Source organism: Triturus cristatus, chromosome 5_1 (assembly GCF_964204655.1).
Source record: "Triturus cristatus chromosome 5_1, aTriCri1.1, whole genome shotgun sequence".
NCBI lineage: Eukaryota > Metazoa > Chordata > Amphibia > Caudata > Salamandridae > Triturus > Triturus cristatus.
The window spans coordinates 213,859,042-213,871,165 of NC_140587.1; the positions used below are offsets into that span (position 1 = coordinate 213,859,042).

The 12,124-nt window shown below is 49.5% G+C and overlaps 1 protein-coding gene across 2 annotated transcripts in view; it reads right to left on the reverse strand.

Annotated features, from left to right (window-relative positions):
- DENND3 (DENN domain containing 3) overlaps positions 1 to 12,124 on the reverse strand; it is a 757,020-nt gene that overhangs the window by 459,761 nt on the left and 285,135 nt on the right. For both annotated transcript variants that reach the window (XM_085604830.1, XM_085604832.1), the window contains exon 6: positions 11,903 to 12,022. In XM_085604830.1, the coding sequence (XP_085460956.1) occupies positions 11,903 to 12,022 (120 nt within the window). The remainder of the gene's footprint in view (positions 1 to 11,902; positions 12,023 to 12,124) is intronic.

The following is a 12,124-nucleotide window of genomic DNA, read 5'->3' on the forward strand; positions in this document are numbered from 1 at the left end:
TTTTCCTGCCATATCGACTTGACAAGTGCACCCACTTGCCAAGCACTAACCTTCACTTTTATTACATGCGAGTCACTGAGCCGCTGCTTGCACTGCGACCTGTGAGCACTGCACCCCGCACCTCCTCGCTCCACTGCCCTCACCGACGACGACGCTGAACGCTGACCTTGATACCAGTGACTGCCCCATGGTTTTCGGGCATTGCTTGAAAGTCACGCAACGAACTGCCATGTCCCGTCCCACACCGCAGTCTGGGAAGACCGATGCCAGCTCCCATTAACCGGCACCATTGCTTGCACCGTGACCAGTCAGCACAACCACCGCCTAACTCCGCACCGCAGCCTTGGTCTCACCGACACCGCTGGATGACAGTCACAGAGTTGTTGCCTCCACCGCGACTTGAGTGCACCGCTACGCTTCACTTCGCAATCATGACGGTTGCCACAACCGGCATGCACTGACACAGATGGCCAGAACCAAAGTTACTGTTTACGAGTATGCTGACACTAGCGCCGGTCTGCACAAATGCGGTTGGCCGGAACTGTTGGATTCTGTTTTTTGCACCGCGGTAGCCCCGAACGGAGCTACCAGCTTCATGGAACTGTATTTTAAAGTCATTTCTAAAAAGTGTATACTTTTGATTACTGTTGGTCTTTTATCGTCTTCGTCTTGTTTGCACAGATAAATATTGGTTATTTTTCTAAAACTGGTGTTGTGTCCTTTTGTAGTGTTTTCACTATATTATTGTTGGTTATGTGCAAATGCTTTACACGCTGCCTCCGAGATAAGCCAGACTGCTCGTGCCAAGCTACAAGTTGTTCCCCAAGGTCTTCCTTCACCCCCTACATTTCTTCCTATGTTTCAGTTTTCCTTCTGTTTAAAGGTAGTTTTGTATTGCATTATAAAGAGAAACAAGCATTTTTAAGTTTGATGTCGTTCTTAAGTGGAGCAATAACTCTTAGGGTTGAGCTTGCTTATATGAAAAAACTAGAATAAACATAATCTGTGTGACACACTTAGCCATTGGACAAGCAAATGGGGTACACAACAATAAATGTGATAACTGAAAGGGTGTCATTTTAATCTGAAAGAATGTTTACATTTCAATTTTGGTCATAGGTTAATAAAAGAAGACAATATATCTAAAGTGTTTTTCACCCAATAGATGCTTGTTTGGCCAAGACTAACATTTCTTACTTTTTCTTATTCAGAGATGTACATTTACACATCACATTAGGATCCGCTTAGCAACAGACCGGTCCGACTCAAAACAGATCCCAAACTTGTCCACAACCAGAGACATAAATGGCAGTAAAGATGAAGCATCCAATGCCCCTAAGACCATCAATGGCAGCAATAATGAAAGCACTAACAAAACTGCTGCACCGATTAACTTGACTGGAAGCATAAATTGCTAAATATCTGCTTGGCAGTTGTGGATCCACTCCTGTGCTCTCTCCTCAGCTACGAGGTGCACCCCAAGTTGGGTATCATTGGAGTACATCTGGCAACTCAGAATAGGCAAAGTATACATACATTGAAGAGAGGACACAGTGAAATTCCAGAGACCATACAATAACCGGATGAAGAGCCATTATTTGGCTAGAACTCTCACTCTGAGGTAATTATCCCAGCTATTTCAGTCTATCTAGATTTGACTAAATATCAATACTTTCATCTCTATGTAGTCCTGAAGACTACAAAAAGTCTGGCAACCTCAGAATCCTCTCACCAACTCTGAAACTCCACACTCAACCTTAAAGACCATCTGCACCACCCAAAAGTGCATATATGGGGGAGGTACAAAAATAGCAAAGAAATGAAGTACAGCATTATATACCTGGCTACATCTGACAAAACAATTATCCTAATCCACCAAAACTAAAGCCACTTGAAAGAACGTAGTGCAAGGAGGCTTGCACCATGTTAGACCTGGCATCATTGGCATGAGTCTCTCCTCCATTTTTTTCTGTTTGCCTCCTCTGTTTACGATGTTTTTGCTGGATTATTGCTTTGGGCACTGTGCCACTGCTGATCAGTGCCACAGTGCAAGTGCTCCCTATGTTAAATTGTTACATTGATTGGTGTTACCATGATTGGCTTGGTTGACTTACTGTTCAGACCCTAGTCTAGTGCACTGCGGGTGCCAAGGGCGTGTAAGTTAACTGCTGCTGGTGGGCTTGCAGCACTGGTTGTGCCACCCACGGAAGCAGCGTGTAAAATGTGTCTCAGGCCTGCCACCGCAGCGCCTGCGTGCAGTCCCTGACTGCCATGTCGACTTGGTAAGGAAACACACTTACCAGTCTCTAAACCTTCACTTTGCCACATTTCAGACACCTCTATGGTAGGCCCTAGGGCAGGGTGCATTGTTGGTAAAAGGTAGGTCATGCCCTGATGTGTGTGGCATGACCTAATAGTGAATTACAGCCATTTTCGTTTTTCACTATTGAAGGGCTACCTGCCTCCAATAGGCCAGACTGAGCAGACTGATTATTAACTCCATTATAATCTATCTGACTCAGGGAGCATGGTAGCATGTCGAGTTTAGTATCCCTGAACTCAGAATTTAATAACACACCCTTTAGGATGGATGGTTTTTAAATTCTATGTTTGAAAATAACACTTTTAGAAAGTGGCTATTTTCTTGTCCAACTATCTACCGGTCTCTGCTGGTTTGGTGTGTGTGTCAGGGGCTGGGTGGCTCCAGAGGTCTGGGTGAGTCAGTGTGGGGTGAATGGGGCGTTTACACGTAGAGTGAGGGAAGAGTAGCCTGCCCTGCCTGACACAATACTGGCCCCGCCTCCTGCTGGGCGACTGATAGCCCTGCTCCTGCCGGTGACAATACTGGCTCCGCCTCCTGCTGGGCGGCTGAGGACTCTGCCCTGCCCAGTGAATAGGCCAGGTGCCTCTGCCTGGCAACACCCACAACAAACCTGAGATGGTGGGAATCTCCCTGCTTGGACAAAGGGAACAAAGGGAAAACGGGGTATAAGAGAAGGACCCCTGAACCAAGAACTCAGATCACTTCTGACAAGGAAACCTGTACCAAGGACAAGAAGCCTGCTGATCTAAGGACTTGCCTCCCCTTTCTGCCAGAGTGCTGTTTTGCTGTGGAGGAACCTGGAAGCTGCTTCTTTATTTTTGCCAAGGAACAAGGAGAGAGGAACTTGGTGTGTACTCTCTGAACACTTGCTAGGAAATCTCCAAGGACTGGAAGAGTGCCAGACTCCTGTTGAAGTCACAGGGCCAAAGGACTTCACCATCTACTGAATTGCTGGAAAGTGTTGTTTCCAGTACACAAGGGAAAATCTGCAGTCTCGACGCCAGCAGCAACGCCAGTGAGCAGTGGGTATCGGCCCCGGCTCCAAGTGACCCCGTCTCGACGCCGGTATCGACGCCAGTGAGGAGTGAGTATCGGCTCTACCTCCAAGCGACCCCGTCCCGACGCCGCTGCTGATCGCATCGACTCGACGCCCTACTCGACGCCGTGAGCGCTGCTCCGGCCCGACATCCCTCGACGCCGCTGCGGATTGACCCGACTCCGAGGCACGATCGACGCCGACCTCGACGCCGTGGATCCTCGTTTTCTTCGTTTCTCAAGGTACTGTACTTGTGGGGTCTGTTGCGACTCCAGGCTTGACGTAGCGCTCCTCGCGGTCGACGCCGAACCTTGGGAATCTTGTAGACTCGACGTCGTGTGACTCCTGTGGGGGTTACATTGTTGCCAAAGAACTGTGCTCAGAAGAATACTTTGCTAAAGAACTATTTGCCAAGAAGAAACCTTACTTGAACTATTATTTTTCCTTCCAAAGAGTATTTATTAAGACTGTGGTATATTTTTGTCGTTATTTGGTCTTGTGCTAAGCCTTATATAAAAATACTATTTTTATAATAACTTCTGTGTCGTGTCCATCTGTAGTGTATTCACTTTATTACTGTATGTGGTCATAAATGCTTAACACACTGCCTCTGAGATAAGCCTGTCTGCTCTGCCAAGCTACCAAGGGGGTAGCAGGGGTTATCTGAGTGTGTAATCCCCTTGCCCTGACTAGAGTTGGTTGGTCCCTATTTGTCAGAAGTGTATACCTCTGCCAACTAGAGACCGCCGGTTCTAACATTGGTGGCAGCGGTGGGATTTGAACTTTGCATTTATGACTCATGTGCAGTGATTGGTGTACGCTACATAGTGAAAGCAGACCATAACGCAGCCACAGTCTGTTTGGTAGGATATTCTATTTTTGTTCTCCGCTTTCCTGGAGCTTATTTTCTTAAACACTGCCAGTTTTGACCATGGAGAATGCCAGAGCTGCTACACCTGTGGAGATTGCTGTGGGGGAATTTGATAAGGAGAAAATAGATTCCTACGTGCTAAAGGATCTAAAAGGATTTTGCAAGCAGTTTAAAGTTCCTACCACAGGTCTCACAAGGAAAGACGACTTCCTCAAAGCGCTGAAGGCCTGGTTAGAGGCCAGAAATCCCTCTGATCCGGTGGTGGTACCGGAAGAGGAAGAAGAGGAGGAAGAGCCCGCAGATGGGCCAGTGTCATCTCCAGGCAGTAGTGCGTCCTCTAGGAGCCTTTCCCCCGAAGAATTAGAAGACAGGGAGAAGGAGAGGGGGTACAAGTTAGAAATGGCAAAACTTAAATTAGGAGGGCAGTTGGAATTAGAGAATGCAAGAAGCAAGAGAGAAGCTGAAATGGAGAGCAAAAGATTAGATTTTGAGAGAGAGAAATTAGCGTTTGAACGTGAGAAGATGGTGAGGGAGATGGAGCTTAAAACTAAGAGTTTAGAGTTGAATCCCTCTGGTGGCAGCACTCCATCTGTGCCTGCAGAAAGTAGGTTTTATTTTCCTAAAGATGTGATCAAGGATTACAGTAAGAATGAAGATATTAGCCAATGGTTTAAAGCGTATGAGTTAGCATTGTTGGCCCACCGGGTCCCTGAGAAGGATTGGGGAACGGGGTTGTGGAGCCGCTTTACAAACGAGGGGAGAGATACCTTGTTGAGCCTTCCTGCTGAGGATAGGATGTCTTATACTCATATGAAAGATGCTTTAATGCTGAGATATGGCTTAACTCCAGAAAAGTACAGACAAACCTTTAGAGAATGTAAGAAGTTGCCTGGTACTACGTGGGTTGAATATGTGTCTTTTTTCTGCAGAACCATGGATGGTTGGATAAAGGGTAGCAAGGTTGATAGTTATGATGCTCTTTATGATTTGTTTGCTTGGGAGCACTTGTCTAATAACTGTTTTCCAGAGCTACGCCAGCACCTTGTTGATAGCAAGATATCTAACCCTAGAAAACTTGCTGAGGAGGCGGACCGCTGGGTCAGTACCAGGGTCCACAAGGGTCCAGTGGGAGACTCAGCCAAAGGTGGGCAGGGTCCCCAGCAGAAGAGTGGGGGGGACAGGGGTAAACAGAGGGAGTTTCAGAAAGGGCCCCAAAGTAGTCCCCAAGGGAACCAAGGGAAGGGTTCCCAGCCTCCCCCTGTAAAGAAGCCAGAGGCCCCGACAGGTAAACCTGTTCACAGGGGCCCCATGACCTGCTATGCCTGTAAGCAGGTGGGACACCGTTATTATGATCCCCAGTGTCCCATGAAGGATTCGAATGCACCGCCGCGTGCACCCCCTCGTCAGGTAGCAAGTGTAGCCCTGGGAGGGGATGAGATGGGTGCCCCCGGTGGGTGGGGTCCCGCAGAAATGTCCCTGGTCTCTTTAGGAGACGTGGAAATGGTCCCTCCAACCCCTCTGCCTAGTAACACTAAGAAATATAGGCAGTGGGTGACCATTAATGGCCATAGGGTGGAAGCTCTCAGAGACACCGGAGCGAGTGTGACAGCTGTCAAGTGTCACTTGGTGTCCAGAGAGCAGGTGGTCCCTCATGCATTCTACCCCGTTGTAGCTGCTGACAACTCACAAAGTCAGTGTGAGGTAGCTCAAGTTCCCTTTGAGTGGGGGGGGGTCTCAGGTACTCTTCAGGTTGCTGTGAGGCCCGCCATGCCTGTTGATTGTCTCTTGGGCAATGATTTGGAGGACTCCCCTTGGGCTAAGGTGGAGAGAAAAGCGCATCTGGAAATGTTGGGTCTGCCTGAGTGGGTGTGTGCGACCACCCGGTCCATGTCAGTCAGTAAGGGTGTTGATGGGGGCCCGGAGCCTGAAAGTATGGCCCAGGTCCCAACCGTGAAGAGAAGAGGCAGGGGGCGCGGGAAACCGTCCCCCATCGTTCCCGCGGTCCAGGAGGGAGCAGACCCTGAGGGGGATGCCCTGGAACCGACAGGAGAACAAGTGGCCGAACTGGGAGACCTGCCCGAGCTGACCCATTGGCAGCAGGATGGTGGTCCCTCCAGGGAGGAATTTTGTGCTGAACAGAAAGTGTGCCCTTCTCTTGTGGGTATGAGGCAGCAGGCCTCAGCCCAAACGACAGGTGATCAGTCAGGATCACATTGGGTCTACTGGGAGAACGATCTCCTGTATAGCGAGCCTAAGGCTGCTGAACCTGGGTCAGCCCGTGTGCTGGTGGTACCCCAGCGCTTCAGAGCCTTCCTACTGGGGTTGGCTCATGACGTTCCGTTAGCTGGACATCTGGGGCAGGACAAGACCTATGACAGGCTTGTCACCCATTTTTATTGGCCCCAGATGAGAAAGGATTCAGATATCCATTGTAGGACCTGTCAGACTTGCCAGGCAAGTGGGAAAAGTGGGCGGAAGCAGAAGGCTCCCCTCCAACCTTTTCCCGTCGTCAGTACCCCCTTTGAGCGAGTGGGAATTGACATTGTGGGGCCACTGGACCCCAAGACAGCCATGGGCAACAGGTTTATCCTGGTCTTGGTGGACCATGCCACCCGGTACCCGGAAGCCATCCCTCTCCGAACAGTGACGGCCCCCGTGGTGGGACGGGCACTGATGGGTGTTTTCTCCCGCATGGGGTTCCCCAGAGAGGTGGTGTCAGACCGGGGCACCAACTTCATTTCGAATTATATGAAGTCTCTGTGGAAGGAGTGTGGGGTAACCTACAAGTTTACCACTCCTTACCACCCTCAAGGTAATGGGCTGGTTGAGAGATTCAACCGGACCCTAAAAGGCATGATCATGGGTCTTGAAGAACCAATGAGGCGTAAATGGGACGTCCTCTTGCCATGCCTGCTGTTTGCTTACCGTGAGGTGCCACAAAAGTCTCTAGGGTTCAGCCCCTTTGAGCTCTTGTATGGTCACCCGGTAAGAGGACCTTTGAGTCTGGTCAAAGAAGGCTGGGAGCAATCTCCCAGGAAACCTCCCCAGGATGTATATAGTTACATGCTGGCCTTTCGGGACCAGACTCGGCGCTTCAGAGATCTTGCTCAGGCAAATCTGGAGGCCAGCCAGGAAGAGATGAAGCGGTGGTACGATCAGAATGCCACTCTGGTTGAGCTTCAACCTGGTCAGAAAGTTTGGGTCATGGCCCCTGTGGAACCTTGTGCGCTCAAGGACAGGTGGACTGGACCATTTGAGGTTGTGGAGAAAAAGAGCGATGTCACCTACTTGGTGGACTTGAAGTCTCCCAGGAACCCCTTAAGGGTCCTGCATGTCAACCGGTTAAAGCCCCACTTAGAAAGGTCCGAAGTGGGCATGCTCCTTGCCACAGATGCCGGGATGGAGGAGGAGAGTGAGCCTCTTCCTGACCTCCTGTGTGCAAAAGAAAAAGATGGGTCAGTGGATGGTGTTGTCCTCTCTGACACACTGACCCCTGAGCAGCAGCAAGATTGTCGCCATCTGTTGGTACAATTCCCTGATCTGTTCTCCTTAATCCCTGGTGTCACTCAGTGGTGTGTCCATGATGTGGACACTGGGGACAGCACTCCTGTGAGGCACAAGGCCTACAGGGTGACTGAAAAGGTCAGAGCATATATCAAGGAGGAGGTCTCCAAGATGTTTGCCTTAGGGGTGGTTGAGTCCTCTAGCAGTCCTTGGGCCAGCCCAGTGGTCTTGGTCCCAAAGGCTGCAGCGCCCGGTGCTTCACCAGAACTGCGGTTCTGTGTGGATTACCGAGGACTCAATTCGGTCACCAAGACTGACGCGCACCCCATCCCCAGAGCTGATGAGCTCATCGATCGGTTGGGGGCTGCCCGGTACCTTAGTACGTTTGATCTAACGTCTGGGTACTGGCAGATCGCCTTGACTGATGGGGCAAAAGAGAGGTCTGCATTCTCCACACCAGATGGGCACTACCAGTTCCGTGTGATGCCCTTTGGGATGAAGAATGCCCCTGCCACATTCCAGAGGTTGGTCAACCAGGTACTGGCCGGGCTGGAAGATTTCAGCGCCGCCTACCTGGACGATATAGCAGTGTTCAGCGCCAGCTGGGAGGAACACTTGCGCCACCTCCAGGAAGTGTTGTTGGCCCTGCGCAGAGCAGGCCTCACAATCAAGGCTAGTAAGTGCCAGATTGGGCAGGGTTCAGTGGTGTACTTGGGGCACCAAGTAGGGAGCGGCAAGGTGGCCCCCCTACAACCCAAGATAGATACCATCCTGGCTTGGGAACCGCCCAAAACCCAGACTCAGGTGAGAGCCTTCTTGGGTCTCACGGGTTACTACAGGAGGTTTGTCAAGGGGTATGGCAACATTGTGCACCCCTTGACCTCGCTGACTTCCAGGAAGCAGCCGAGACTTGTGATCTGGACTGACGCCTGTCAGAACGCCTTTGACACCCTGAAAACTGCAATGTGTACAGCACCGGTCCTCCAGGCACCCGACTTTTCAAAAGAATTCATTGTCCAGACAGACGCTTCAGAGCATGGTGTGGGGGCTGTTCTAGCACAGATGAATGAGGAGGGCCGAGACTTACCTGTAGCCTTCATCAGCCGGAGGTTACTTCCCAGGGAACAAAGGTGAAGTGCGATAGAGCGTGAGGCATTTGCTGTGGTCTGGGCGCTGAAGAAGCTAAGACCCTACCTGTTTGGGACTCACTTCCGGGTTCAGACAGACCACAGGCCCCTCAGATGGTTAATGCAGATGAGGGGTGAGAACCCAAAGCTGTTGAGGTGGTCCATTTCCCTACAGGGGATGGACTTTACGGTGGAACACCGCCCTGGTACAGATCACGCCAATGCTGATGGTCTGTCCAGATTTTTCCGCCTTAGTGATGAGGACTCCCTGGGTGAAGGGTAGTTCTCCCCACATTTCAGCTGGAGGGGACACGTGTTAGACCTGGCATCATTGGCATGAGTCTCTCCTCCATTTTTTTCTGTTTGCCTCCTCTGTTTACGATGTTTTTGCTGGTTTATTGCTTTGGGCACTGTGCCACTGCTGATCAGTGCCACAGTGCAAGTGCTCCCTATGTTAAATTGTTACATTGATTGGTGTTACCATGATTGGCTTGGTTGACTTACTGTTCAGACCCTAGTCTAGTGCACTGCGGGTGCCAAGGGCGTGTAAGTTAACTGCTGCTGGTGGGCTTGCAGCACTGGTTGTGCCACCCACGGAAGCAGCGTGTAAAATGTGTCTCAGGCCTGCCACCGCAGCGCCTGCGTGCAGTCCCTGACTGCCATGTCGACTTGGTAAGGAAACACACTTACCAGTCTCTAAACCTTCACTTTGCCACATTTCAGACACCTCTATGGTAGGCCCTAGGGCAGGGTGCATTGTTGGTAAAAGGTAGGTCATGCCCTGATGTGTGTGGCATGACCTAATAGTGAATTACAGCCATTTTCGTTTTTCACTATTGAAGGGCTACCTGCCTCCCATAGGCCAGACTGAGCAGACTGATTATTAACTCCATTATAATCTATCTGACTCAGGGAGCATGGTAGCATGTCGAGTTTAGTATCCCTGAACTCAGAATTTAATAACACACCCTTTAGGATGGATGGTTTTTAAATTCTATGTTTGAAAATAACACTTTTAGAAAGTGGCTATTTTCTTGTCCAACTATCTACCGGTCTCTGCTGGTTTGGTGTGTGTGTCAGGGGCTGGGTGGCTCCAGAGGTCTGGGTGAGTCAGTGTGGGGTGAATGGGGCGTTTACACGTAGAGTGAGGGAAGAGTAGCCTGCCCTGCCTGACACAATACTGGCCCCGCCTCCTGCTGGGCGACTGATAGCCCTGCTCCTGCCGGTGACAATACTGGCTCCGCCTCCTGCTGGGCGGCTGAGGACTCTGCCCTGCCCAGTGAATAGGCCAGGTGCCTCTGCCTGGCAACACCCACAACAAACCTGAGATGGTGGGAATCTCCCTGCTTGGACAAAGGGAACAAAGGGAAAACGGGGTATAAGAGAAGGACCCCTGAACCAAGAACTCAGATCACTTCTGACAAGGAAACCTGTACCAAGGACAAGAAGCCTGCTGATCTAAGGACTTGCCTCCCCTTTCTGCCAGAGTGCTGTTTTGCTGTGGAGGAACCTGGAAGCTGCTTCTTTATTTTTGCCAAGGAACAAGGAGAGAGGAACTTGGTGTGTACTCTCTGAACACTTGCTAGGAAATCTCCAAGGACTGGAAGAGTGCCAGTCTCCTGTTGAAGTCACAGGGCCAAAGGACTTCACCATCTACTGAATTGCTGAATTGCTGGAAAGTGTTGTTTCCAGTACACAAGGGAAAATCTGCAGTCTCGACGCCAGCAGCAACGCCAGTGAGCAGTGGGTATCGGCCCCGGCTCCAAGTGACCCCGTCTCGACGCCGGTATCGACGCCAGTGAGGAGTGAGTATCGGCTCTACCTCCAAGCGACCCCGTCCCGACGCCGCTGCTGATCGCATCGACTCGACGCCCTACTCGACGCCGTGAGCGCTGCTCCGGCCCGACATCCCTCGACGCCGCTGCGGATTGACCCGACTCCGAGGCACGATCGACGCCGACCTCGACGCCGTGGATCCTCGTTTTCTTCGTTTCTCAAGGTACTGTACTTGTGGGGTCTGTTGCGACTCCAGGCTTGACGTAGCGCTCCTCGCGGTCGACGCCGAACCTTGGGAATCTTGTAGACTCGACGTCGTGTGACTCCTGTGGGGGTTACATTGTTGCCAAAGAACTGTGCTCAGAAGAATACTTTGCTAAAGAACTATTTGCCAAGAAGAAACCTTACTTGAACTATTATTTTTCCTTCCAAAGAGTATTTATTAAGACTGTGGTATATTTTTGTCGTTATTTGGTCTTGTGCTAAGCCTTATATAAAAATACTATTTTTATAATAACTTCTGTGTCGTGTCCATCTGTAGTGTATTCACTTTATTACTGTATGTGGTCATAAATGCTTAACACACTGCCTCTGAGATAAGCCTGTCTGCTCTGCCAAGCTACCAAGGGGGTAGCAGGGGTTATCTGAGTGTGTAATCCCCTTGCCCTGACTAGAGTTGGTTGGGCCCTATTTGTCAGAAGTGTATACCTCTGCCAACTAGAGACCGCCGGTTCTAACACACCATATGACCGATTACATCAAAGCCAACCACCTTACCATTAGAAAAACAATCTAAATATCCTTCTTTTATTTGTACGGATTCATTCATCTTGTAGGTCTTTAAAAAAGGTCACATACAAGACTCGCTCAAAGATGGAGCAGGTGGGAGTAGTGGCACAGAGGATGGAAGTTTCAAATTCACATTATAAGCTTCCTTAAGAAAAGGTAAGAAAGCATAACATAAGCTCTCAACATACACAATGGTGGAGGGGAAAAAATTATTTTGATTAAAAACAGTAGAAGGAGTAGGGCTGCGTAAGCAAGAGTACAGCTAGAGATACGAAAATTGGATGGGGAAGACAAACACTTAATTGGAGGAAAAATATCTAACATTTATTTAGAGCTTATCTAGTATAACCTTGTTTTATAACCCATCATTTTAGTTATTGTTAACGTATTTGGGGTTCATACAAACTATAAATACTATCAAATCAAGAAAATACACCAACTGTTAACTATTTAACTGCAATAAACAAACGTATTACCTTTAGAACTTGCTCAGGTGTGAAGCACAGCAACGGGATGTGAAGATCCAAGTCGGTAATTGTGCTATCTGGATCCATTCGTGAAGGAAATACTATATTTAGAGGCTTCACATTGAATATCTGTTAGATCAGATGTACAAGATTTTAAAATGTAAAATAGTTGCATGAAATACAGCTTCCCAAAATGTTATAACAAAGAACCAAAGAGGTAAAAAATGAAAA